At 42.4% G+C, this 27596-nt stretch overlaps 1 protein-coding gene across 1 annotated transcript in view; it reads right to left on the bottom strand.

Annotated features, from left to right (window-relative positions):
- epha10 (EPH receptor A10) overlaps positions 1-27596 on the bottom strand; it is a 150408-nt gene that overhangs the window by 40836 nt on the left and 81976 nt on the right. Inside the window, exons 4-5 of the mRNA XM_087180061.1 lie at positions 14351-14506; positions 8906-9235 (exon numbers count right to left, since the gene is read on the bottom strand). Of these exons, the coding sequence (XP_087036187.1) occupies positions 8906-9235; positions 14351-14506 (486 nt within the window). The remainder of the gene's footprint in view (positions 1-8905; positions 9236-14350; positions 14507-27596) is intronic.

Here is a 27596-nt window from a genome sequence, read left to right as displayed (position 1 = left end):
TGTGGCCTAATCTAATGTTTCTGTATATCAGAGCAGCTACCCTACAGATCTCACTATCTTGCAGCAGGTCTTGCTGTTTTTAATCTGTGGCTGTCAGCCTGTCCCGGCAGTGGAGCACTATCTGGCAACCTGTCCCACCCCTGCCCTAGCAGCACCCAACCGCCTGGATGCCTCATCCTAAATACACAATGCATACACACAATTAATATAATAAGGAAAGAGCAACAGTGGGAGACAAGGAATGAAATTATATTGTCCAGGATGATGATATTATCCAGGATTCAAGTTCAGAGGCGAGGTGAGCAGATGAAGTCAGAGACAGGTATCATCTGTGGTTGTAATCATTCATATCAGTGTAGGAAGAAAAGGGGAAGTATAGTGTAGGTATAACACACACACACACACACACACACACACACACACAAATTTGTATATTTTTGTCTGTGAGGGGGAGAGATGGTGCAGGTAAAACACCTGTTTAGGGCACATTTCAATCTGAACTACAAAATTATATGTTTCAGGGACTTGATCCACCTAAGAGTGTGTGTGTGTGTGCGATTGTGTGAGTCTGAGTGTGTGAGGTACTTGTGTCTGTGTAAAAGAGAAGAAAGTCTCAGTGATCTGCCTGATTAAATGTGTCAGTCGGTAGGTGGGTGCAGAGAAAAGGCCAGAACAGCAAGCGAGCGAGAAGGACAAAGAGAATCTCGCTGTATGATGTTACTCCAAAGGCCCGGATCAAAAAATTACAGCTGTGCAAAAACACCTGGTCCTGAGTACAATCTTGCAATGCAATGGTGTAGCATTTTTGCACCCTAACGATGTAGAAACACGTGCAGTTAAAGACATTAGTGAACTTTGTCCAATCCGATTAGAAAATGATTTCAAGAAAAAGGGAACACGAGGACCTGTTGTACGTCAGAAACCTCCTATTACCTCTTGGCTCAACCTTTACTGAGCTTACAAATCTGTCAAAACTGGCATCTCACACTCCCACCAGGGAAGAGCGACTGGGGCTGACTTGCTTAAACTGCTCTTGACAGCTGCACACCGACTGATTCTGAGCACTCTTTGGGCCCAGCGTGCTTTAGCCTAAAGGCAGAGGCATGGTCTGATCACGACACGTCTCTTAAGCCAGACAGCCTCTGCCTGGAGCCTCCAACAAATAACAAAAAACATGGGGCCACACGCATACATAAACACACACAGAGCACCTGACCCAGGCCCGCTGCAGGTGAGGTTGGCTAAGAAGGTGAGGAAATCTCTCTCTGCCCTGACACAGACACAGACGCACGAGCCTACTGTATATATCCACTTCCCTTCACTACTGACTCCGCTCGAGTGCTGTCAAAGGTGTTGAGAGAAGACAGTGTGTCAGTGTTGAGAGAAGACCATGGTGTATATTGTTTGGAAATTATGTGAAAGAGGCACACTGGATGAAAAAAAGGTGTGTGTGTGTGTGTGTGTGTGTGTGTGTGTGTGTGTGTGTGTGTGTGTATATCACCCCCCCATACAGTTGTATCAGAGAGCGGTATGCTGTCATTTAGAAAGACAGCTGCATCTCTACACAACTCTCTCTCTCTTTCACGCAGCAGGGCCCCGCCAACCTCCCCTCCAGCAACAAACCCCACGAAAAAAAAAGAAAAAAGAAAAAAAGAAAAAAAAAAGACAAAGATGGCATTCACACACAAACACTAACCACTAACTCTCTCCCCTCATCAACAGAGGGGAGATGAAGAACTCTGTAGGTATTAATATGGAGAAATTGAGAGAGAGAAGAACAATTTTTGAAGTTTGAACTTTTCTTTCTAGTGTCTTTGCGGCGAGAAGAGTTTGTGTTTTCACCTGTTTCACCTGTGTGTGTGTGTGTGTGTGTGTGGGGGGGGGGTGCATCAGAGACAGCCCTTAAGCCCTGTATAATACTCTGATTATGAGGATAACATTGTGTGTGCCATCAACCACCTCCAAGCTTTGTTTTTGTTCCTAAGTGAGCACTACAATTCCCTGAACAACAAGAAACAGCCTGTAAATCCACATACAGAGCACACACACTAAAGACCCGAGAGTGCCTCTTCATAGACTCCAATTATAAGCCAAGAGGTAGGCAATTAAAATTTCCATCACAGGGTGACAAAGCGTCTTAAGTGGCTGGGCTATAGTCCTGAAAAGTAGCTTGATGACTCTATTCATTTGGTGCCTGCTGAAGCCTCACCTTCCCATCACTTCTAATTAAGGAGGCAAAAAGGATCCAAATGCCTCCATGCAGAGGGCTGGAGGTGGGGAAGAGAGCAGAGAAGGTGAAGAGGTGTGAAAGAAAAAAAAGAAAGGAAAAAAAAAAAGGCTATTGGAAACTAAATGACAAAGTGGTAGTTTTGTACTTTCACAGTTGAGAAGCGCTCATTCAGTGACGGAAAGAAAAAAAAAAACATCAGCCGACAGTTTTTCCGTCACAATGCAGGGAGGGTGTGATCCCAAATTAATTCAGGCTTAAACTCATAAATATTCAAAGAGTCAAAGTGAAACGTGTGCTCAGAAGTCAATCAGAGCTCTTAGAAAATCACGAGGTGCTGGATCAAGAGTGAGAGACAACTCCAGCTGCCTCGCTTCGCGTCTTCCAAACACACAGGTTTCACATTTACATTGTATCAAAACACATTTTGCATATGATGTTCAGTTTACTTGTCATGATGGAGCACTACTTAACCTTCACTTAAAAAAGAAAAAAGTGACATATGACCCTGATGGGTCATCCGCTCTTATAGCAGCAACACTGCTGCCTTTTCTCTTTTCCTTTGACCGTACTTGCCTGTAGGACTCTGTCACATTCCCTCAAATGTCTGCTTCCTTCACCTTTACAGCTTTATTCTCTGGTATTCTTCCACCACACTTCTACGGTGTATCTCACCTTTTCTTTTGCTTTTTCACTTCTTATATTGCAGTTCCCTTCCCACTTCTTCCCCTTTTATCTCCACACCTTTACGTCCTCCTCTCGTCTCCTGACTTTTATTCACACACAAGCACTTGCAAATAGAACGCTACATATTCAGTTTCCCCACATACTTGATTTGTTTAAAGCACCAGACAACTCCAGATAGTTCACAGACAGAAAAGAGAAAAAAGTTTTCACTCTATGCACATCATTTTTGAGGAAGTCCATGTACTTTTCGCTTTTGCTCTTCACCCCTGTGCCTCCTTTCCTCTGCACCCACAAGGCATTCTGCTCATAATGTTACACCGCTCACCTCTCCCCATCCCTCCACTTCTATATTCATCCCTCTCTTCTCTCCTGCCTTTCTTCCTCCATCTCTCAGACCCATGTAACTCCACGGGGACCAGCCATCTAAAGCCCGGCCAGTAATCCTCTCAGGATATTGAAATGCCAATCCTTCCTCCTCCCTGACCCGCACCTCCACCCCATCTCTACAGCCGGCCTGCATCCCCCTCTCCTTCCCTGCCTCAGCTAAAGGGCTTTGGATGGACCACTGGGGGCTGAGACATTCAACCCAAGTGTGTTTCGATCACACACACACACACACACACACACCCGCACACACAAAAATGCACATATAAGGAACAATACTGAGGCAAGATATCATTATCGCGTCCTTTCTTGCACGTACACAAATCAAGCATGAAGCAATGCACAGAGCGTATGGCATGCAAGCATGAGAGAGCACAGACATGAAAGTGCTGTCACACACACATGGCCTGGTGCACCCAGAGTGCGCGCACGCACACACACACACACACACACACACACACACACACACACACACACACACACACACACACACAGACACACAAACGCATCCCTAATCCACAGCTGGATAAGGGGCCCCATGAGCCCTGGGCAAAACTGATCCCCCCCATTTACCCAGCCCATACCCCGTCTCCTCACGCAATTCCAGCCATGTTTCATATCCCCTACTCCCTCTTCCCTTTTTATCCATCCATCCATCCTTGACACACCATGCAAACCTCCCTCCTTCCCCTTGGTGGCCTGGAGAGTCCTGATAAAGCCCCATCTGTCTGGGAGAAATCCACCGCTGCACCGTGCATGTGCAAGCATCCAATTCCAGATACATTTAAGGAATTTAATTTGTATTTGGTTTTAATGGAGGGTATTAATGTCACGAGATTTAAAATGCCGTTTCAGATGCTTTTTCCTCCACTAAAAGAGAAGATCTTACTGCATGCATAGATGTTAATTGACCCCTTGTGTGTCTATGTGTGTGGTTTGGGTATTTGGCCGTAAAATAGCACCTTCTCTCCCGGAGCTCATACTGTGCCCTTAAATCCTAAGGCTTTCTTGGCCCTCAGCTGCCAGCTAAACCGCACCACCCGCTGCTAACAAGCTTACCGTGCCCAGGAAAACAAATATGGTACAGTAGCAGAAGATGGGGGGGGGGAGAGCTGTGGAGAGGATAGAGAGAAGCAGAGAGGTGAGGAGGAAGAGGGCAGCAGTGCTTATGTCAAGGCAGGTGGCGAGAGAAAAGAGAAGATAGTGGGAGGAGTGGTTGTGGATGGAGAGACAGGAGGAGGGAGGTGGGGAGAGAAATTACCATCCAAGAATAGCGAGGTGATATGGGGAGCAGGAAAGGATACGGTGGGGGAAATGAGGAAGGAAATAGAGGGTAAAAAAAGAAGAGGTCTTGATGCAGAGGTGGGGGGGGGGCAGAAAGTAATAAAGAGATGATGAGGTGGCAAGAGAAAAGAAGTGTTAGCGTGTGTGTGTGTGTGTGTGTGTGTGCACTGGTGTGTGCTAGCTTTGTTCCAAATCCCTGCTGCAGTATTTATAAAGGTCAGTGAGTTTTGATGGTGTAAAGTCTTGGTGTGGAGGCACCCACACATGTACGGACACAAGGCTGAGGGACTGTGCAGGGATGTTTTTTTTTTTTTTTTGTTCCTGTTCTGTAGCTGACCTGGCTGCACAGGATTTCTGACCATTACGGCTTTGCTCCTGCAGATGAGCTATACCTCACTTCACAGCGCACCGAGGCTCTGATCAGTCTCACCCACAACAATACTGCTGTAAAATCTGTCTGCCTCATCCTGCTGAGAAAATGAGACACACAGAGTCCTTATGGATTTTAGTCTGGGGCAGTTGGAGGTAAAAGTTGTTGGATTTGTCTCCCGTCTCTTTCTCTGAAAGTTTTGGTTGTCTCCCTTGGCAACAGATAACAAATACTGAAATATCAGAGTTCATAGTCGCAGTCTTGTTAATGTTTATAGATCGGATGTGGATTATGGATGCACATTTATTTTTGTTTTTTACTGATATTAAAAAAAATGTTTAACAGGGAGATAAAGCCAGAGGGCAAGACTAAACAAAAATTTGAATTTTGTACCTTATTTCCAGGGATACTGAAAATTGTGTCTACTGGAACACAATGCATTTATATGCTTGGTTTAATAATAAGACTTTCTTATATTTTCATTAACAAAATTTCACATATCTTGTTTTAATAGGGGACATCCATCTCAAGTTTTAATCTTGTTTTATGTAGATGATGTTTAATATTTCCACCAGCATTAATGAGACTATACCCCATGCCTGATATAACTGAACAAGGTCCTCATTTCATTGCTGCCCTCTAACAAACGCACGTGGACACAGACATTTACACAGCCTTACCTCACACGACCCTCAGGGAGAGCCCACCACTGACGTGAGTTGGCTTGTGTCATATGTAGTCGGTTAGCTGTTTGATGTGAACCATGCTCTGCTAGTCATGTACGGTCTTTTAACAAAGCTGGACATGCAGGCACATGTTAAAATCTAAATACATTTACTTTTAATTCTCTCTCTCTGCCTCACACACACACACACACACACACACACACACACACACACACACACACACACACACACACACACACAAAGGCAGCATTAAAAACCCAACACCAAATGTCAGTCTAAATCCTCCCTGACACAGAAAGTCTTCTGAAACCCCTGCAAACACACTCTCCTAACCCCTTGTCCAATCCCTCTGGATGACACGGTTAGTGGGACAACTCACACCCTAATACCCCATAATAACGACAAATCAACGGGCATGGCAACTGCTGACATGACAGACAGACAGGGAAGGGGAGATAAAAAGGAGAAAGGTTGAAAGAACTGTGGGGACAGGGGAAAAAAAATAATCACCACAGGTTTGTCCTTTTCTGATATAGTGTCCCTAACCTTGGAGCTAGGGGTGTTTTGGAAGCTAAATCCCTTTAGGGAGCTGAAGGTGTAGCTTTTTAGCTCGGTTACCTTCAGCCGTTCTCTCAAAGATTTCAACTGATGGTAGATAAAAGGGGTTTGGTTTGAGACACTGCGACACATTTTCAGAACCATACACCACAGCCTGGATATGGACAAAACATTCAAAATAACATGGAATCAGTTGACTCTGTGTATTGTTAAAGGAGCACTCATGATCGCACCTCACTCTAACATTGCTTGATGCAGTTTTAAGTAAAAAAAAAAAAAAAAAAAATGCCATTAGTGGAATGCAATCGTGCTGAAATGGATAAATAAAGGATAAGAAGAAGAAAAATATTTATTACCGTTGCAAAACAAAATTACTTTTCTAATAAAATACTGCAGTTGTGAACTTAGCGGAGAGCGGCAGTGGTATTAAGCCTCAACCACATGTCACTGATATTGAATAGAGATTTAGTGCACACACGTAAAGCTGTCCTTCTGACCACTCCCTCACCCTATGTGGTCCAGATGTCCAGATGTTGCACTTACGTAACATTTACAGTTGGTCAGCAAGAGGATCTAGGCCACAGAGACAAACTCGCATTCATTATAAATACTCAATCTACTTAAATCCGCCCTCTGTATACACAGATGCAAATCTCAGTCATGAACCCCACTTGCAACACAGCAATTCAAAATGATTTCTTCATTTACGTGCAAACATCTTACAGCTGTCATTAAAAGAACATAATGAAGTGAGTCCCTTTGCCGTTATAAACAAACTGTTACTGTATATCCACCTTTAACTGGCTTGAAACTAAGCAGAGACCCGAGGTGAGTGCGGCTGCCATCTCAGCCCTCGCATATGACTAACAGTTCTCCATTCATTATGCAGCACATTTCTCAAAGCTAATTTCCAGTTAGTGGCAAAAACACACTCCGCCATTCTCACTTTGTCATTGTTTCTCCATCACCTGCTTCCTTGTGCAGCACCTTTCATCGTCTTTCTCCATCATACTTCATTTGCTTCATTACGCCTTCTGTCTCCAGAATCAGATTTCTTTCACCATTTTCAATGAGTAAACAAGCTTTCTCAACGACATGCACAGTGGGTATGACCGATAAATGCATGTGTGCATTTGCGTACAAGGTATTTGCGTTCAAGCAAGAATGTGTGCTTGTACTTTATTGTGTGTGTGTGTGTGTGTGTGGGTGTGTTTGGTCTTTTCACACTTGAGCCCCCCGATATAGTGTTGTTGCAGCGCCGGTTGACAGGGCTACTTGGCAAAGTGCTTTTTCAAGCCCCTGGCTAATGGCCTGCTGAAGACTGCTGCTGATGAAAATGAGATCACCTCCACCGGCGATACTTTTTTGCTCTGTCGGCAGTGACTGGCACACTGTCAGTGTGGGGAAGGAGTGTGTGTGATGATACTATGTGCTGCTTAGCATACACATAACTGAAAATCACACCGCAGGATGTGCATTTAGTATTGAATGCCATGTGTGCTGCACAGTATGTTGCAGTATACACTTTGAGAATCTACATAAATTACAAGCTTAGTAAAAGGTCACAGTGCGCCTGTGAGTGTACATACATCTAGTTATGTACAGGGAGATGTACACAGGGCCTGCAAGTGTGTACATATACATATGCCTGTCTTTTGTGTGTCTGTCTGTGTGTGTGTGTGTGTGTGTGTGTGTGTGTGTGTGGAAATTGATGTGCTTCTACAAAACAAAACCTTAGAGATCTTCAGCAAATAGAAGTCAAAAGTGCAAATTACCACAGTGAAGACTGCAGATTTAATGAACGAAGCTATTGTTTTGTTTAATGAGATGCCGTAAGAATCAATCAGACCCTGTAATAGAGGTAATATTTTCCCCAAAACACAAACCAAACACTAACATCATCTATAGCAAAATAGGACAAATATTATTGTAAATTCCGCCTCAACTTTTTGTGGAAACGCAACGACAAATTCAAGCCAAAGCAGCAAGAACCTAGTAGACTTCCTTAAAATATTTAGATTGAGGAACCCATGCAGTGCAAGTCGATTTAAGACGTATGATAATTTTAGCTCACACGTAATGTAGTCTGACTGCATATCAGAGACATGCAAGTGCGCTGGTGTGTCCCAGTTGAGTACATTTGCTACATCATCTTTTCTGAAATGCAGAGTGACCTCATTCTTGTTGAGCTGTTGTTTGTCATCTCTGCCAAGGAAGTTGTGTTTTCACCCACGTCTGTTTGTCTGTTGGTTTGTTTGTCAGCAGGATTACGGAAAACAAATACAGCACCGATTCACACCAAGCTTGATGGAGGGATGAAGGAAGAAACCATTCAATTTTGGAGCCAATCCGGTTAAAGGGGCAAATCCAGGAATTTTACTAACACATTGTTTAACATTGCAAGATTGCAAGGGCATTTTTCCACATTTTTGAAAATTTTTCAGGAAATAATGTTTGGATTGTGATGCAAGAAGAAACATATTTTGTTTTTACAGTTTGATGCAGATCCAGATAATAATCTTGATCTCACAGACTTGTGTAGGATTGTTTGGCCTTGGTGGAGGTGTGCGCTCTGCTGAGTGCAATTCTGGTTTCCTGACCGTGCAGACTTGGACTGTTATTTAAAATGTAACCTGCTCCTTCCCTACACATGCCTTTGTGTCTGTACGTGAATGTGAGGCTATGTTTGAAAATCAAACTGTGACTCACCAGGAAGGCTTGTTGACACGTTGACCTGTGTATAGAACCTCTTGTTGGGCAGCAGCTCTGACACTCCGTTTAAGGCCTCGACAGTGAACGTGTAGTTGGTGTTGGGAAGGAGGTTGACCACGGTCACTGTTCTTTCCGTCAGGCCGACCTGCTGAGGGACGAAGCCGACGCTTGCTCCACACGGCTCGCACTGCCTCCCGAGACACCGCCGGCAACCCACGCTGTAGGTCAGATCCACCCGGCCACCTGTGTCGGATGGTGCCGCCCACTCCAGGATCAGGGTGGACTGCTTCAGGGTGTAGACCAAATCTCTAGGAGGGGAAGGGGGCCCTGAGAGAGGCACGAGTAGGACAATTTTATTTTGGTTTATGGTTTTTGGTATGGTCTTTTTTGAAAACAAAGAAAAGACAAGACACACAAATATATAGAGGGGGGAGTAGACGATATATGATCCCTTTTTGCAAATATCAATTTAAAATGTACAAGGATCTTACAATTTATTGAATCAAACACTAACCATTAAGTATATAACCAATACATATTGTAAATCTGCAGCAATCATTTTATACTCCCAATTTTTGCTCAGCCTCTTTGTTTTTGTTTTTTTTAACTCCTGACTGTTAAACTGAAAGAGCACCTCCTAGTGTCCACTTGTTGTAATCATGAAGCTGGGCATTGCTGACACAAAGGCTTGGACAAACAACATGTTTTGAGTGTTGTCACCTGCATGGCTTCCCAAGATCGCTCAAACATCATGATGCTGAAGCGTGAGATTTTATCACATGACTGATGGACTTAGTCCGCTGGGTATTACAGCGCGATTGCATGCACGGGCTCAGTTTGCACATCACGCTTTGATAATCCTGTTTTATCCTGGATTTGGGGTTAAGAAACAATTGTTTTGATGAGAACCACTTGACTCTTATGGGAAGGGGGCAATTGAGAATGTGGAGTTGTTTACTGTGGTATACTAGTATACGTGGTATTATCATGGTAAGGCAGTGGGGTGAGGCAACATTCACTGGCTTGAGATGGAGGAGGGATTAGAGATGATGCAGAGAAAATAGCAAAACACTTGGAAACAAGGCTTGAACTAAAAGTGGATTACAAGCTGGTCCATAATGTGATGTCAACAGTCCTCTGTGGAACAAAACCTCCATTTACCATCAGTAAATAAAGCTGAGTTGCCATGGAGAAGGCTTTTAACTCTCCTGGAACATGAATCTGATGGGATATTCAGTTGTTATATGCCAGACGCATCTCAAGAGTCACAGCTGTCTACTATAAGGCTGTGTATGTGGAGATTTGTGGTGAGACTCTCAAGGTAAAACATGGGACAATTATGACATGTCTCTGGATTATACTTGTGTTGTCAAAGCCAATGAAATCTGAAGGAAAATTACATTATCCATCCGTTGTTGTCTGACACATGGATTTGCATGTACTTTCAAACCTAAAACATTTTAAAATCACCCACCACATGTGACAAAAAGGATAAACACAAAATATACATTCTAGTTTTAAAGGGCTGAAAAGCACCAGAGGCCAGAGGACTGTACCTCATCACTAAGTCCGTGTCCTGACTGACCTGTGCCTTTTCCTGCAGGTCCTTGCGCACAGAGGCTAAATAGAGCTTAGGTCCATTAAAGGACATGAATTTTATATGTGTCCCTGTATGTGTGTGCATGTGCTGTGTAATGAATAAGTGAAGGTGTGCTGCTCTGTGCGTGCTGTCAAACACGTCACACACACCACAGCTGCGTCCCGCTCCCAGACACACGTGGAGCACAGAGTTACGTAAGCCCAGAGAGCATTCAGAGTGTGAACACACACAGGCAGGCACAGGCAGGCACACACACACACACACACACACACACACACACACACACACACACACACACACACACACTAGATGTAGACACAGCTGGGCCTTTTATTCACATCTCTCTGTACTTCTACGCTTTCTCGGCCTCAGACTCCCTCAGCGCTTCCGTTTTCTCTCTTCTCATCTTCAAATCGGAGTGTCTCTTATGAAAACTCCTCTGTAACCATCCTGCCCCTCTTCTTCTGCGTATTTTAACTCTCTTTCACTCTCCGTCTCCACCTTCCATCTACTTTTGCCATGTCCATCCAAATGACTCTGACACCCTGTGCACTGCTGCTCCAACAGAATGCACCATAGCAAATGCAAACTTGCTCTTGATGTTGTTTTTGCAATAGTGCCAGTTAGGCATGTGAGGAGTTTGCATTTCTGTATTTGCTTAAACTAGATGAGGATTTCATGACTCAAAATAGACCACTGTTTTCCCTGTTTTGGTAAGTGCCCATGTTAAAATTGAGCATGACTTTTGTGGTGCTCTGTTACAAGAAAACAGTATAATTCATAAGTCAAGACATATAATAAGTGATGCTATCAAGAAGGCATAGCTAGTGTATTATCCATTTAGTAGACACAAGGTAACAGGCTTGCTCAGCTGGCTGAAACTTGCGCAAACGTTATAATAACTTAATAATATTAGCTAATAATGTTAGCCTAAATTATTAGCTATTATTAGCCCTGCTCATACGTTTAACTAATATTTCATCGAGATAACATGAAAAAGAAATATGTAGGTTGGGACAGAAGGCACAGAATCGTAGCTAACTGGTTAACATAGCCTGCTAGCCCATTTCAGCTAGCGAGGATAGCCAAGCTGTCTTCAGTGGCATATATTTGCTACTTTAATATGCATGATAGACTTCCCCCGTTTGGAAAAGAGTCAGGTCAAGGACATGGTAGGTTTGTATCCTATGACTATGTGTGAAATTTGGAACACTGATAATAATCTATTGGTTGTAACTTATTCTAAGATGTCCTGAAGGAAATTTGTTGTTTTTAACAGTTTGGTCCTTAAAACATGAAAAATCTGTATTTATGTATTTCCCTAAACCAGAAAAAATACTGTTTTGCTTCAACTTCATTATTCCTCCTGAAATTTATGGTCTCCCACTGTTTTCAAAAATCCATTTGCAGTGACATGTTGGCAAACATTATGCATGACTTATATATATTTTTCTTATAGTCACTATGCTATTGTCATTGCCTTTGCAGTTCTGTCAGCAGGACTTCCACTCTGCCAAACTGAATGCAAAGGAACATTTCTGTGTCTTTCTGTGAGACATTTAATTCAACTGTTTCCAAAGTTTCACTTTTCCTCTTCACAGCCACCAAGAGATATTTAACAGTGTGCTGTATTGGAACATTTCTGAATAGCTGCCATCGATAATGGTAATTAGTCGTGTCAGGAAGTTTCACCAGACGTGTCTCATTTAAAACATGTGGCAAGGTGTTTTTTCACATGTTTCAAAAATGATTCTTAAAAAAATGACGAGGAGTCTGCTGTTTCAAAGAGACAGCAGTAGCTTTTAACTGTGGTAAACACATTAAGGTGTAGATACTTCACAGGCCTTAATGGCAAAGGGAAAAGAATAAAATTACACCGGTATTATTATCTAATTGCTGGGAATTACAAGGTGTGCATATCAAACCTCATTCATCTGGCAAACTCTCCCTCTTTCTTTTATTCTTATAATGCTAGATTCATCAAGCTCTCCCTTTCTCCATCCGTAAACACACGGTGGATTAGTCGAATCTGGGGATGATCATAATTACAGAATCAATAGTGTAATTAATGTGGTCATTAGGCTGCTATAAATGTTATCACGCAGGGATCACAGAGCTCAGCGATCAATATTGTAATTAAACCCCTCCAAAGCAGTTACCATAAAAGCTAGTATGACCACACACTTGCGCATATATGTGTACGCACAAGTTAATATATGTGTGTGTGTGTGTGTACAAACATGCATGGACAGACATAGTGACCCAATGGTTTTACTGCCCTGAGTACTCCCGGGATATTGAGCCCATTATTCCTCCATCTAATTACTAAGCTATATCAATAGGCTGTTCTCCATGCAGGAATCAATAGGGCTACCCTGTATGGTCTTTGTCTTATTGGCCTTGTAGTGCATCTTTATTGGAGAAGAATGGTACGCGGTGTGGGAGAAGGGGTGAGGGAGGGTGAGAGAAGGTAAGAGGTGAGGGATGAACAGATAATGCGTGGTCAGTGGGGATGAGGTTATATAGTTTGTCGCTTGAGGACAGAGAGATGAGATTTCAGTTTGGCAGAGGGAAGAAGAACGATAACCTGCACGGATGAAAGGATGAAGAGGAAGGAAAATGTGAAGAGGCAGTGTGCAGAAAGAAGAGTGATGAGTGGTCGAGTTAAGAAGACAGAGACAGAGATAGAGAGACAGAGAGAGAGAGAGAGAGAGAGAGAGAGAGAGAGAGAGAGAGAGAGAGAGAGAGAGAGAGAGAGAGGGGAGGAAAGTGTGCGTTCAGGGGTCACAAAGGAGGAATGGAGGAGGGTAGAAAAAGCTGGGTTGGTCCATAATGGATGTAATAGATGTATTGCCGACAATGGATGGGTAATGTCAGGAGGAAAGGTGGATGAATATGGACAGAATGCACAAGGTTAAGCAAAAAGATGGAGAAAATGGGGTGATGGGCTTTTTGGGAGAATACATAATATGGGCGTAATGTTCGGAGGAATGAAGGATGGATGGGTGATAACAGGTTAAGAGGCAGAGAAAATGCCTGCAGTGAATGGACACATAATGTGTGTATTCTATCGGATGAAACCAGAGGGGGTGTAAGCACAGGTTGGGAGGGGTTACAGTTATGGGGAAAGTCCATCCTAAAACATAAAATAATGGGTTTGATTCATGAGGATATTTTCTCTATGGAGGATAAACCGTACCAATTTTGTCAAGCAAGGACTATATTTATCTGTTCTTAAAACATACTACATCTAGAGCTATTTATTCAAAATAAAACCCTATTTCATTGTTATCAAAGGGAAGTTGTGGCACAAGACACGTATAATCTATCTCGTTTTGGGACAGACTAATTTCTGGTCAACAATCTGGGCTGATGAAAAGCAACACCAGACATGTTTTCGGGTGGACTTCTTAATTTTTACTTTGATGCAATTCAATACGAAAAGACTTGAATTGCAGTGGAGGGCTATAAGGTGAAGGAGAGGTGAAGGTTGGGGGAGATGAGACATGGAAATGGGCTGATGAGGAGGAGCTGGAGATGGAAAAATAAGGATAAATGGCGAGACAGAGACTGGGGAGGTGGGCGCAGGTCAGGCGCGGGGTTGATGAGATGAGAAAAGGGTGAAGTGGATGAAAGGATGCAGGGTGAAGGACAGGTAAACCATAGGGTCATTATAGATATCCAGGCAAAGTGGATATATGGAAGGGTGAATGGGCGAGATAATGACTTAATGCAAAAAATGACTAGATAAGATGATATAGTATAGGGGTGTGTAATAGCAGAAAGAGAGAACACCCAAAGGTCACCACACAAAAATATAAACAAATATATAATCTTATTACGTGTGCACGCTGCTGAGGGAGTGTCCAAGGGGGTCCTGAAGTGGTCCTCCTCACACACACATGACACAGATCCTTCCTCGTCTGCGACACTGTTGGCTGGGCAGGGGAAACACTCCTGCTGCCTGGAGGACATCTTGTAAGATCCAGGGGGACACGCTGGAAAAGAGCACACACACAGAAATGCGGCACATCAGCCATGTCCAAGAAATTTGATTGAATAATTCCTGCCTCCTTTATCCTAACCAGGGAAATCCCTTTAGAAGCCATATTTTGAGAAGAGTTCTGCACAAGGGAATGAACACATAAATCACATTGTTAAAGAAGAAGAAAAGTAAAGCCATGGGATATTTTCAGAGTCCAATAAAAAAATTCTCCAGCTCTTTTAAAGATAATTTAAAGACATCTTATATCACTTAAGCATTTTCAGAAACTCCATTAAGCATCTTAAAGCCTAAGAAAAAAAAAAAAAAAAAAACTCTAATCTCCCTTTCAATTCATGAGAGAGGAAAATAAAGAATGAATGGAGAAAAAAATAGAAAGCAAGTGAATCCACAGGGAAGTACAGATGAGATAAAAGATAGGATTAGTGGAGAGAAGTAGAGGAGACTTTGGCTAAATCCATCTGACAAACACAATTCTCACATTACGTGTGATCAGTGGCCTTGGCAAATGGCATCAAAGGCTGCTACTGGATTGAACCAGCTAGGCAAATGAAAACAAGCCAAGGCAATGTGCAGACACGTAACTGCAAAACCCAAAACTTCATTTTGTTGTTGTTTCCCCACATTTCCCGCTTTATTTGCTTGTTTTCTTTTTCAAACATCTCCCTGTGCAGCCAGAGGCGAAACCCAACTACCACTGCACATGAGAGAGAGAGAGAGAGAGAGAGAGAGAGAGATACACACTACAAAAAGGTGAGAATGTGGGCGAGGGTGATAAGCACTCATGACCTTACATACGGCAGCTCACAAGAATGCACGCCATGTAACAGAAGCTTATCAATACATGTGTGACATCGGGTGGTGCATAAACACACACTCACAAACACACAGTATAAAACAGTTTATTTTACACTCCCTCTCTATGCAGTTTCATTTTCCACTTGCCGTGCCTTTGTAGCAGGTGATAATGGGTGTGAAATCAGGCAGCCAGCTACCGCTCGATGCTCTGGTCTCCTCTCTTCTGAGACTGTATTCTTAACAGCAGGTCTACATTAACAGCTTTGGCATGCTCCCTCTCTTTCCCCTCGCTCCTCCGCTCTCTTTCTATTCTCCTAATACATCTGTCTTTTCTTTCTTATCCCTTTTCCCATTTCTCATGGCTTCCTTTTTCTTCCCTGCCTTGCATTCTAACCATCTACTGTTCTTGTCTCTCTCTTATCTTCCCCTTTTTATCTTATTCCCTCAATTTAACTCCGTCTCCCTTCTCCACTTAAAAAGCACATTACCCAACAGGCTTCCTTTCCATGTGTTAACTCCCCAGGTTTAAGTGGGTATAAGGACATTCTGGTATTTTGCTCCCACATCATTCAGTCAGAGCCTCTTGTTAGGTGTTTTCTTTGGAGGGAGGGTTGATTTTGGCTTGACCGATCACAAATGATTGACACATCCAGTCAACACTAAGGTTGTGTTAGCCAGAGTAGAGTTAGAATAACTTAAGAAAGAACGGCAGTTGATATTGAGAAAACCTGTTTATAAAAAGATAATTTGCTGGTTAAATAAGTGTTGAAGCAAATATGAAACTTCTGGGCCAACATATGCTCAGGTCCTCGGTCCAAGTCCGGCCCATATACAGATTCCAGCTGCTATTTTACATTGTTGGCTGATGGCCGGAAGATTTTCCGTGAGTGTGCCAGAATTGGTCCAGATGTGGAGGTAGCATCTAACCATCCCTCTGTATATGTTCCAGACTCGTGGAACCAGCCATATACTGGGCGGGATGAAATACAAGCATGTACGGGTCAGATTTATATTGCTATCTGGGAAGGAGGTGTCTTGATACAGGAAAATAGTAGATAAGATTTGCATGACTCAAAATATGAGTTGTTGTTTTCCTGTATCAGGACAACTATTTAAGGTAAAGGGGAAGACGATAGTCATTATAAATACTTGAAGCTATCATGAAGACATAGCTAATGTGTTATCCATTTAGTGGGACTGCTGGCTAACATTAGAAATCTCACACGTCATGTTTGTTAAATTAGCTAAATAAATAGTAATTGTTAAGTAATTGTAAAGTATTTAACCACATTTGTGGCCTTTTGTAAAAAAAAGGAACATGCATTAGTCTACAGGTTTGAATTGATAACACTGAATAATTTTGTTAAAAGGGCAGGAATATAATTGTAGCTAATATGTCTGGCTAACATAGTTAGCTAGCAAATGTTAGTCATCCAAGATAGTCAGGCCTTCAGCAGCCTCTATTTGCTAGATTAATATCCAACCCCTTTCCAACTCTCAATTCAAAAGAATTACATCATAAACATGGTAAATTTGTTTTCTATGGTGCTTTAATATCATGGCTTAACATTGGCTTTAGCAGTGTACCACCCATAAAGGCTTGGTTGCTTTTCCAATTGGAGAACCAGACATTCCTGACAGCAACAGCAGACCTATTTGAATTATGTAACAAAATTTGAGTTTTGGGAAGCTACTCAGATGTCAGGAGCCAGGGTAAACAGTTACTGAAGCCTTCTGGAGAAAGATGGTACACCATCAATCCGACCTCTGGCATTGTGTCACACTAGACTACGGTCAAGAGAGGAGATCACAGGCCCACGTGTCAGTCAGCCAAGTTGAGGTGCACGCAGCCAGTGCAAAGACCAACACAAACCTGCTGTCCTGAAATGCTTATGAACGTTCATCAAAACACAGGCACAATAATGAAGGGGACTCCGTCCGCCCATCTTTTTTACTCAGCCACTCTTACAAAACACACACACACAAAAGGCCTGCCATCACACATTGATTAGAAGGCACCGTCTGCCTCTCCTGGCTCCGACCAGAGTGACTGTGCAAGCGTGTTTTGTGCCTGTGTACATGTGTGTGTGCCTGCGAGTTGCGTATCCGAGGCTGTAAGAATCATGTAATCGACTTTCTAATGTCTGTCATTACACCGAGAAAAGCCTCTTGCTTTTAGCTCACAGCACAGCCAAGCATGAGGACATAAGAGAAAGACACACATACACACACACACACACACACAACCTGTCAAGCGGCACTGGAGTAGACTCTCTTTGTTCCTGACCGTGCTGCCACTATCCTTCCCTCACCACGCCAAGAACATCAAGCGTGAATAGCAAGCGAATCAAGGCAAAATTATGCATAGATCTATGAGAACAGAAATGGGTTTTGCATTTTCTACCTATCATGCTTAAAAGCAGGCTAGCCATATTCGTGGCTGGCTGCAATTCTGACTTATCTCTTCAATTCAGCGTGGATACACATTTTGCCAGCACACCTCTGAAATGTGTGTCTAATGATAGGGGTGTATCAAGACAATATGTGCAGCTCAGATAACAAAAGGAGCTGGCTTCACGCGCTGCCCGTCATTCTCCACAGCAAGGGATCATTCGAAGGGCCGCCAACAGCCAATGCCAGGCAAGGTCACGTCAATCAAAATGGGCCAGCAGCCATCTGCCAATGGGAGAATGTGGAATCCCTAAAATGCATCCAACAGTGAAAAAAAAAGAAGATGCTTATATGTAACACCACTCCAGTCATTAGAAGACAAGTTTTTTTTTGTCCTTCTTTGCCTTTTAATTGCCAAGATATACTAGTTAAACTGAAAATGAGAGTGTCAGGGAGAGAAAGGGGTGTGTGTGTGTATATATGTGTGTGGGGGGGGGTGGCGTTGCTTAGAGAAATAGAGACAGAAGGAGAGATCTGCCAGGACAGCTGGCAAACCAACTGATCAATTTGTCCTATGTGCCGACTGGGAACCTCGATTAAATGGAACATGGCAGCGCATGTACACGCGCACACATACACATACACAGGCATATTTCTTCAAGGTGTTATAATATAGATATGCAGCGACATGCCAAGTCGTATTTGGGAGGCGGGTTGGGGGGCGGGGGGGTGAAGCAGGAGGCAATTGCTGTGATGGACTGAAGAGAGACAGAGACACCAACAGACAGACAGACAGATGGTGTGTGAGAGACAAAAAGTCGGTGGGCTATACGTACTGTACAAAGAAAGGACATTAAATAGGGAGGGCGAGTGTCTATCTGTCAAGCTAAAGGAGTCCAGAGGCAGAAAAACAGATAAGCACAGACGTGCAACGCATACAGATGAGAAGCACTGAAAGAAACAGTGACAGCACGTGAGACTAAGGTCATCTATAGTGGGAATATATGCAACAGTAGCATTGTCTTGCATACATACTTGCCAAAAGCATGTGGGTGGGAGGATAAAATTAGAACGATGAAAGGAAAACTTGGTATCAATCTAACAGGATGAGTGAAAATAAAATATTCATGATCAAAATGACACTGAGATATTCCAACAGTTTCACCGTCTAATGAGTAAAAACTAAAAAGTCCAAGGAATCCACATTTCACTGAGTTCACAAATTACTTTAATAGACTTTTGTCAGAAGAATCAATTTATGCTTTGCCCTTCTCTTTTATTTTCCCTTCCCTTTCTTTTCTCTAACCTTAAACATGCCCATTAATAAATCATGAAGCACTTGATATAATAAATGTGAGCAATGAATTGTTTCTCTGCCCCCCTGACAGCACACATTAATTAATATTAATAACACTAAAAGAGGTTTGCTTTGGACACTTGCACACACAGCTTAACCCCTACTGTTAAACCCACACACCCACTGAGGAATAAATACAAATGTGCACTCAAAACTGCACATAGACACAATGAACTTTTGCACATAAAACACAAGCTAAAACACACAGCCATCAAATGGCAGTGTCAAGTTTAACACTGCACTGCTTAGAAATGTCTCAATTGCAATAGTTTTAGTTAGTTAGTTTTTAGTATTTGTTCTTTTTTTTCCTTTTTTTTTTTGCAAAGGCTTCTAAGGCATGGAACAATAAAAAAAAGAGAAAAAGAGGTGATGGCACAAAGGAAAGATACAAGAAAGACAGGATGTTATTCCAGCAGGTGGAAATCAATAATTCAAAGAGCCTTAATTCATCTCAGTGCCCGCTGTGTGGCTGATGCTGATTCTGATGCTAATTCTTTCAGCTAGCAGGCAGCTTTAACATCCACAAAATGAAATCTCATTACCATCAAACAGTTTTGAAGGTCTCTTTTACGCACTACACACACACACACACACACCCACACACAAAATTGTGTCCTCCAGGTCAGACAGGTAGGCGGGTTGGAGAGAAGTGACTGATTGGTACATTTAAGTGGTAAGCGTTTCAGGTTGGATCAGATTATGAAATTGTGAAATGATGAGGAGGTTATGGTACCCAGATGAGTCTGACTAAATTAAACCAGTTGGAATTGGGCTGAACTGGATGGAACCAGTCCGCCCTTGAATAAAAGTCAGTATTTAGTTAATGAGACTTTGGCTAAAGAGAGTGGATTTGGACCACACAAGAATAAAAAGTCCTTTAGAATAGCTGGAGCCCAGGGAAATGAGCTTGGGTAGTTGCCAGTGTGAATCTCTAGGGTGGAGGACTGACTGCTACTGAAGTGCTGTTGTCAAGGCACATAAACTATTCCTTGAGACCCTATAGGGGTTTTTTGTAAAAACAACATAAGACCCATAGTTCCCTTTTATTTATATGCGACATCTAGCAGTCGTGTGAAACAGCATCAGTCTTTTCCAGCAAACGCCCCAAAACGACATGTTCACATTCAAGAGACAAAACCCTCTAGTGGCCATATTAGTCATGACATGAAGGTGATGTTAATAAGGAGTGAAAGAGTCAGAGCAGGGAGGAGGTCAGGATGAACATATGGATCGATCGACAAAACTCTGACTGGTCTTTTAACATGGGAAGCTGCTGTTTGCCCTCTGTGTGACGCATGACCAGGTTGTTTTTGTCCCTAAACCTAACCAACCCTTTACCACGACACTGTCACAACAACATAAACAGGGATTTTTTAACTGTTCATCTGTGGCATATCTCCTGCCGCTGTAGAGGTGTTATTCAGGAAATGCCGCTACGAGTCGTATCAGAGGGACGGGGCAAAAGACTTATATGGTCATTTAGGGTGAAGGACTTGTTGTATTGCTTCTAGGAATATCTGGGTTTGTAGTGGATGAATTAGTGTTTTATCTAATATCTGATACAAAGGCTTTGAAATATTTTTATTTAAAGCAGAAGTTGCTCATCTTAAGTAAAAATGCTGCATCTCTAATTAATGCTCTTCAATAGATAAAGCCTTGACATTTTGATGTTTCTGTTTTAATAGTTGTTTCATGTTTGATCAATGACTTATCTTCTCTCTGCAGATATAGAAAATTAAACATTCAAAGTGCTCCATCAAGGTGGATCACAGCCCCCGGAGCTGGCAAAAAGTGCTTCTCTCTTTTGTAAGAGTAATGGTGTTCTTTAGTAAAAAAGAAAAGCAAATAATTGAGTGCAGAGGCCCAGAGATCAGTAAACCTTGAGAGAGCTGTCTGCCTCTGTAATGCCTAAAGTAGTGCACAATAAAATCTGTTGTAGCTACACCATTTCCGCCAAGAAGCAAAAATACATAAATATACAAGTCAAACTGTAAGATAGTGATATTTAGTTTGAATAACAGTATCACTTCTTCTGTAATCAGACATTGGTTTTCTGGTGTTATAGGCCGACATTAAGTGACTGATGAAAATAGGCAATTTTGTGACACTTTCCATGGTCTGCTTTTAGGAGACAACAATTTTCTTTTGCTCTACATGCAGTGTCATAACCCGTCGGCGCGTCTAGCTGCTTTGAAGATATGACCAAGCCCTGAATGACAGTATAAATCCCTGTTATTAGCTCAAAGTAAAGACCTCATTCAGGTACACCCACTGCCTGGCTGCTGCCTCAGAGTGTAATCAGGGAGAAAGCTCTGAGCCGTGCCATTCAGGTCAACGGTTTGCTTTATCATTTTATTCTCTGTTCTGCCCTGGTTACCACAGACTGACATCACACAGAGAACACAGGGGGATAACCAGCGAACAATGCCACCGGGGGTATTAATGTCAGCGGTGCTGTGTACGAGCTTTGCGCTGGAGACGGGTAATTCTGCCAACCAAGACACGCCGAATGCGGCACGTATGCACGATGACACACACACGGCAAAGTACACAATTACACACACTTTTTTTTCTTTTTTTTAACTTAAACACCCACAGATTAATTCACTGACTTTCTGAAACAGGCTCACACCAAGAACATTTAACAAAACGGACGTAACAAAGAGCTGTTGTGTTACATCACAGCAACAGGTCTGTACTGTCTGTCTGTACTGTTGGTATCAGATGGAAAGTGCTGAAGGGAACAGACAGACAAACAAAAATACACCTGAACCAGGAGATCAAACACTAATGTACTTGCACTCAGCCAGGTATATACATACTGTACATCAAACAGTGAGGCACACAAAGGAGAAGTCTGAGGACACAGCTGAGGCGTCAGCTTTTATAATTAGACATGAAAAGATGATATGCTGATATTGATGGACCAAATTGATTTTTATGTCTTATGGCCCTTTACTGTATATCATGTCTTTAGAAAGAGATCATCAAATAGAATTTTTAATAAAAGCTGTGATTACATGGGCCATTTTGAACTATTGGATTATTCCTGACAAAGTATAGATGGTGGCAAGCAAGAGTAAGAGTTTAAAGCTATGCTAGCAACTCTGTTAACCCCTTTCCACCAACGTGAGCCTAGTGCTAGTTTTGGGCTTGTGTTGGTGCCGGTTTGTTGGTGCTTCAAGGGCTCATCCTCCGAGAACCATGAATGTCAGATTTTACGCCAAATTTAGTTTAAATCTATTAAATGTCACAATATTTCAGTAACCAAATGAAAATTTTGACCTGTTGGTGATAGAGAAACAAAAGGTCAGAGGGTCATTGAATTAGAATTTATCTTCTCAGGAACTTTAATAACTGCCGCAAAATTTACTGCTGTCCATCCAATAGCAATGTCATCTTCTGGGTTCAACGAATGTCTGTTACAAAATTTCATGGCAAATTATCCAATAGCGGTAAAGATATTTCAGTCTATTAATGTGTAAAACACTTTTTTTTGTTTGGGAATATGCACAGTACAGTATTCGGTGTGAACCAATTTGTATTTTCTTTTGAATGCGAATGACAGTTTCATATGTGGTATTATATATACACACATACATACACACATATACTTCAATGTAGACACACGTCTTATGTATATATGAATATAAAAAATAAACAGATGTATTTTCTCTCATGCATACACACGATTCGAACAGACAGATGGACGGAGGGTGCATATCTGTATTTTATGAACACACAGTGACTCACTTGGCTGAGGCACAGACATACAAAAAAAAAAAAGCAACAAACACGGGCACGCACACGCATGCACACACACACACACACACACCCCAAAGTCAATCACTGACTGTTGACAGAGCCTTCTTTTTCTCTTTTCCTGTGTTTTCACCATTCTCTCTAATACCCATGTCACTCTGACATTTACCTTTCTCCCATCTCATCTTCCCAAATAGCTCTTGATTGCTATCAGCACTGCTCCCTGCCAAATGCTGCCCCCCCCCCACGATCCTCCCTCCCCTCCCCGTCCGTCCCCCTTCCCTCCCTATATCATGTTTGCTCTCTGCCACCCTCCCTCCCTTTCGGTCCATTATTCGCCCCCCCCCCCACTTTAGCTCCAGCTATCATTTTCACAGGATTTATCAGAGGCTGAGGAACAAAAGACTGAGAGGGAACAATTTCAGGATATTATTGCCTCCGCCGCCGCCTCCTCCTCCTCATCTCACAGACAAGCACATTTACTGTTCATTTACATGTTAGGTATTTCGCTGTTGTTCTTATCTAGAGTGAGGCAAAATAGGAACACATATTGTTTGAGGGAAATCCTCAGACAACCATTTCGTGCTTCACAGCCCAAATTTTACATCATCAAACCTCACCTTAATCGTCAGACCCCGACCCTGAGGTTCCTGGGATCTGCGACCTTGTCCAGTCGTCGCCGCGCTGAAGTATGTGTTTTTGTTTCCCCCCTGTGTGTGATTGATGGCTCCCATTTACCTCAGCTACACAGCCATTTATTTACGTCCATGCCTGATCTAGTAACATGGCACCTGCATGCAAGCACACGTGCGTAAGGAGAAAAAAAACAAACAGATGCGTCTAGTTTGCAGGCGGCCACCAGCACACAAGGAGGGACATGTCTCAAAAAATGCTAATTTGCGCACACACACATACACACAAACACCCTCAAGACTACAAAGTAGTACTACTGTGTAAGAATCACACTCGAAAGTGGACTGACAAGAAAAGAGAGAGAGAGAACAAAAGAGAAGGAATATGGGAGAAAGAGAGAAAAATGCAGCGTTTATCAGTCAAGCCTTGCAAGGTGGCCTGCAGGCTCCGAGCCTTCATGTCCCACTGATACCCATTATCATCATCACCACCTTCACATCCAGATGGACAGTCCCACTCTCTCACTCACACAAAAACACACACACACACACAGTCACACACTTTACTGCACATACCCACTCCACATGGAGACAGCTTGCAGCAGAAGACCGTTTCAGTTAATGTTAATGTCAGGGTAATATATTGTATATGTGAGTATGTTAGTGTGTGTGTGTGTGTGCGTATGTGCATGTGTGCGTGCGTGCGTGCATGCATTTGAGCATTTGAAAGGAGAGTCCCGGTCATTTACATTATAACCAAATCAGCCGCAAGTCAGCAAACATGTTTGCATGTGAATGCCAGGCAATTTCAGGTCGAGTGCTCGCAAAATGAGATTCAATGTTCTGCTCTTTCTCAACAGTTATGCTGTTGTGCTTATACGTGCATGCGTGCACACCTTCTCTCTCTCGCCTGTCATACTTCGCTAAAATACAATTCCTCCCTTCAAACTGCGAGTGAAGATAGCTTAGGTAAGAGAAGTAATACTGATTTGTAATGCTGCTGAAGGTTACACACACTGCTGCCTTTTAGACACTTACATCTCTCCCCATTTGCAATGGCAATATGTAATGTCATTCTTCACTACTTCCAATTTTTCATGTAACAAAATACATCAAGTGCATGTCTACAGTATGTCTGTGCTGTGAGGATGAGTCAGGAGAGGAAGTACTGTCAATATTTGTGTTTTTGTTGGAGGCTGGAAAAAAAGAAAAAAAAAGAAAAAAGAACCGTCAGACAAAGAAGACGCCAAGTTAAAGTGAAGAAAATTTTTTTTTGTTGGAGTCGATTCAGTTTATAATTCACTACGACACATGTCTTACATTTCCTAAAGATTTAATAATATATGCAACTGGAAGCTAATCACATTCACTGGTGGAGGCGTTAGGAAAGATATGCAGACTTTGTGTGAAGTGTGTGTGTGTGTGTGTGTGTGTGTGTGTGTGTGTGTGTGTGTGTGTCTGTGTGTGTGTGTGTTGAATATGGCCTGGTTATGGAAATTAACAAGCATAATCTTCAGCCCACAGTCTGTTGTGACACGCCAATTTCATTTGATTCTTTTTGAATCAGCTTTTCAAATCTGGGATGTGAACTTGAATGAGTCTCGCCTACTAATGACATACCATTTTCATTTGCTTCATCTGAATCAGTCATTTTCATAAAGACTGTGACCCAGATATAGACAAATCGGCCTGATAAATTTGATTCCCAAGAGTGCAGATATATGAGTGCTGCCGCATTTCCTCAAGTACAGCGGGGGAGAGGAGAATGGATGGGGGGGGGTTGTTGAGCAGTTCACTCAATCTAGTATCTTGTCGAACTGTTAAACAAGAGAAGGTCAAGGGTAATCAGATAGCTCCTCAACCCTGGAAGACACACCTATTAGAGTCACTTAGAGGGGACCTGGATAGGGAAAGGTGCATATCTGTATGTGCTTATGTAGTGCAATTATGTATATGAGTGCCTGCATGAGAGCCGTCCGCATCTTTTACAGTGTATTAGTGCTTAATGTGTGTGAATGAAAGACGTGCTGGTGCATGCGTGCCCACACAGTAGCTGGAGATTTAGAGGTGCACAGTCTAGTTGTGAACATTAGTCTCTTGACATACTGTACTGAGTATGAACAATCATCTGCTTAGAACAGAAACCACTGCACATAATAATGCCTTCCGCTGCTAAAGCCCTGCCATAGATAAATAAAAACATATAATATCAACTTGCAGATTTTACTTTATGTTGACGCTGTCCAAAGGAGGCGTTGATCCACCAGTGTGGTGTTTCTTTGTAGTTTATGTTCTTTGCATTATTATTTCATGACATTCAGGCAAACAAGTATCGACCAAAGCGAGGCAGTGTTTACCGCACAGCTATTGTATTTCATTGCTTTACATCATACAGGTGTTTATTTATCTCATCCCTTCAGTTAAGGGTGCCTGACAATCTGAGCCTTCAACTCACTTTTCTTTTTTTTTTTTTGCTCTGTCCTGGTCTGCCTGTATATTTCTTATTTACACAGACTTGAATACGCAGTAAAAGCTTCTCTGATGCACTTGCTTGACCCTCATTTGATATTTGACCTGTATGTTATGACCCAAGGTCATGAGGTCAAAACCCCTGCAAGGAGAGTCTCCAGAGAAAACTGTTGATGAATCATCTTCTTTTTCTTTTTCATGTATATGAATAAATCATTTAGCCTGTTCTTGGCTGTTGTTCCCCCGCACACTTAGTTCTGATCGTACAGTATGTGTCACTTGGTATGTAAGACTCTGTCTGTCACAGGTTTCTATGACGTCTACACTACAGCGTTCAGCTGAGAATCTAAGACAAATCTAATCCTTGCTCGTCGCTTATTCTCGGTGACATTTGAGATCCAGCGTCCCTGATCCCTGAAGTTATTAAAAAGCTGAAGGGACGCAGAGATGGATGGAGACAGTTGGAGGGGGTCACTTGGACCATAAGACTGATTAAGTGTTTTCACTGCTGGGTTGGAGTCACGGTCAGAGCATGCGACCACCACATGTGTATGTTTGTGCGTGTGTTTGTGCGAGTGCGCAGGACCCCATGTGATGAGGAACAGTTGGTCTATCAAGGAGATGGATGAGGTGGGTTGATCCTCCAACCCCTCCCAACCCCCCCCCACCCCCAACTGGGTTTAATAGCTGAGCTTCATGTTAGGGATCAAAACAAGCACACATAATGGTGGACAACACACATTAAGTACGTGTAACACGAACATTTACCGACTTTAGTTTAAAAAAAAAAGGCCATGATTTTTTAAAAGTAGCATCAATTTAAATTGATTTTCACCAGGACTTTATGTCTCTATGTTTCCCAGCTTTCTAAAATGACTGTGTTGCTCGCTGCAAAAACACAGTGATCACTGCAGTTTACAGTCAAAAGGTCTTCCTGTGACAGCCACAGCTCAGAAATTGCTTCCTGTAAAAAAAAAAAAAAAGTGGAGTAAAATGTGAAAGGAGGGAATGCAAATGAGCCACTGATGATGCACCAAACTCCCTAAGAAAATAAATGAATTGCAGAGTGTTTGCACTGAAAGTGTTACTTTTAAAATCAGATTTTTTTTTGTTTTTTAGACCACCTGAATTTCTCTATTACTGATGTTTGTAGGAAATTTTCATCAAAAATGTAATAATCAAGATAAACACAGATAAATTCCCCATTCTCACATGTTAAAAACACACAAAATGCGAAGGCTGCTCGTACATAAACATACAAGTATATCAATATACACACAAGACACTTATACACCACCATCATCATTTGGTACAAACTTCTTTAAACAACTTAACTCAGCCCTGAAATCACACTGTCAAGAGTGAGCTGATGCATCGCTTAATAAAATACACACTCGTTATCCAAACACATACACTAATATGAATAGACGTACATAAAGACACACACACACACAAACACACACACAGCGACAATTATCGTAGTTTAGTCCGCCTGCTGTTTGAATTAAAAATGAGGCCTTGAAACACAATCAGGGGCCGCAATTAAGCTGTGAAGGTAAAGCGGCCTTGACCTTGTTGTGTAATTAACGGACTCTTCTTTCATTAATCTCCACCACCCCTCCCCTCCACTCCCATTCCCAATCCTCCCCCATACATCCACCTCGCTCACTCAGTCC

Source organism: Seriola lalandi, unplaced genomic scaffold (assembly GCF_002814215.2).
Source record: "Seriola lalandi dorsalis isolate HSWRI2012SDOR001 ecotype SW California unplaced genomic scaffold, Sedor1 jcf7180002054887, whole genome shotgun sequence".
Classification (NCBI taxonomy): domain Eukaryota; kingdom Metazoa; phylum Chordata; class Actinopteri; order Carangiformes; family Carangidae; genus Seriola; species Seriola lalandi.
The sequence above is the reverse complement of the archived record's forward strand: the minus strand, read 5'-3'. Positions and strand labels throughout refer to the sequence as shown.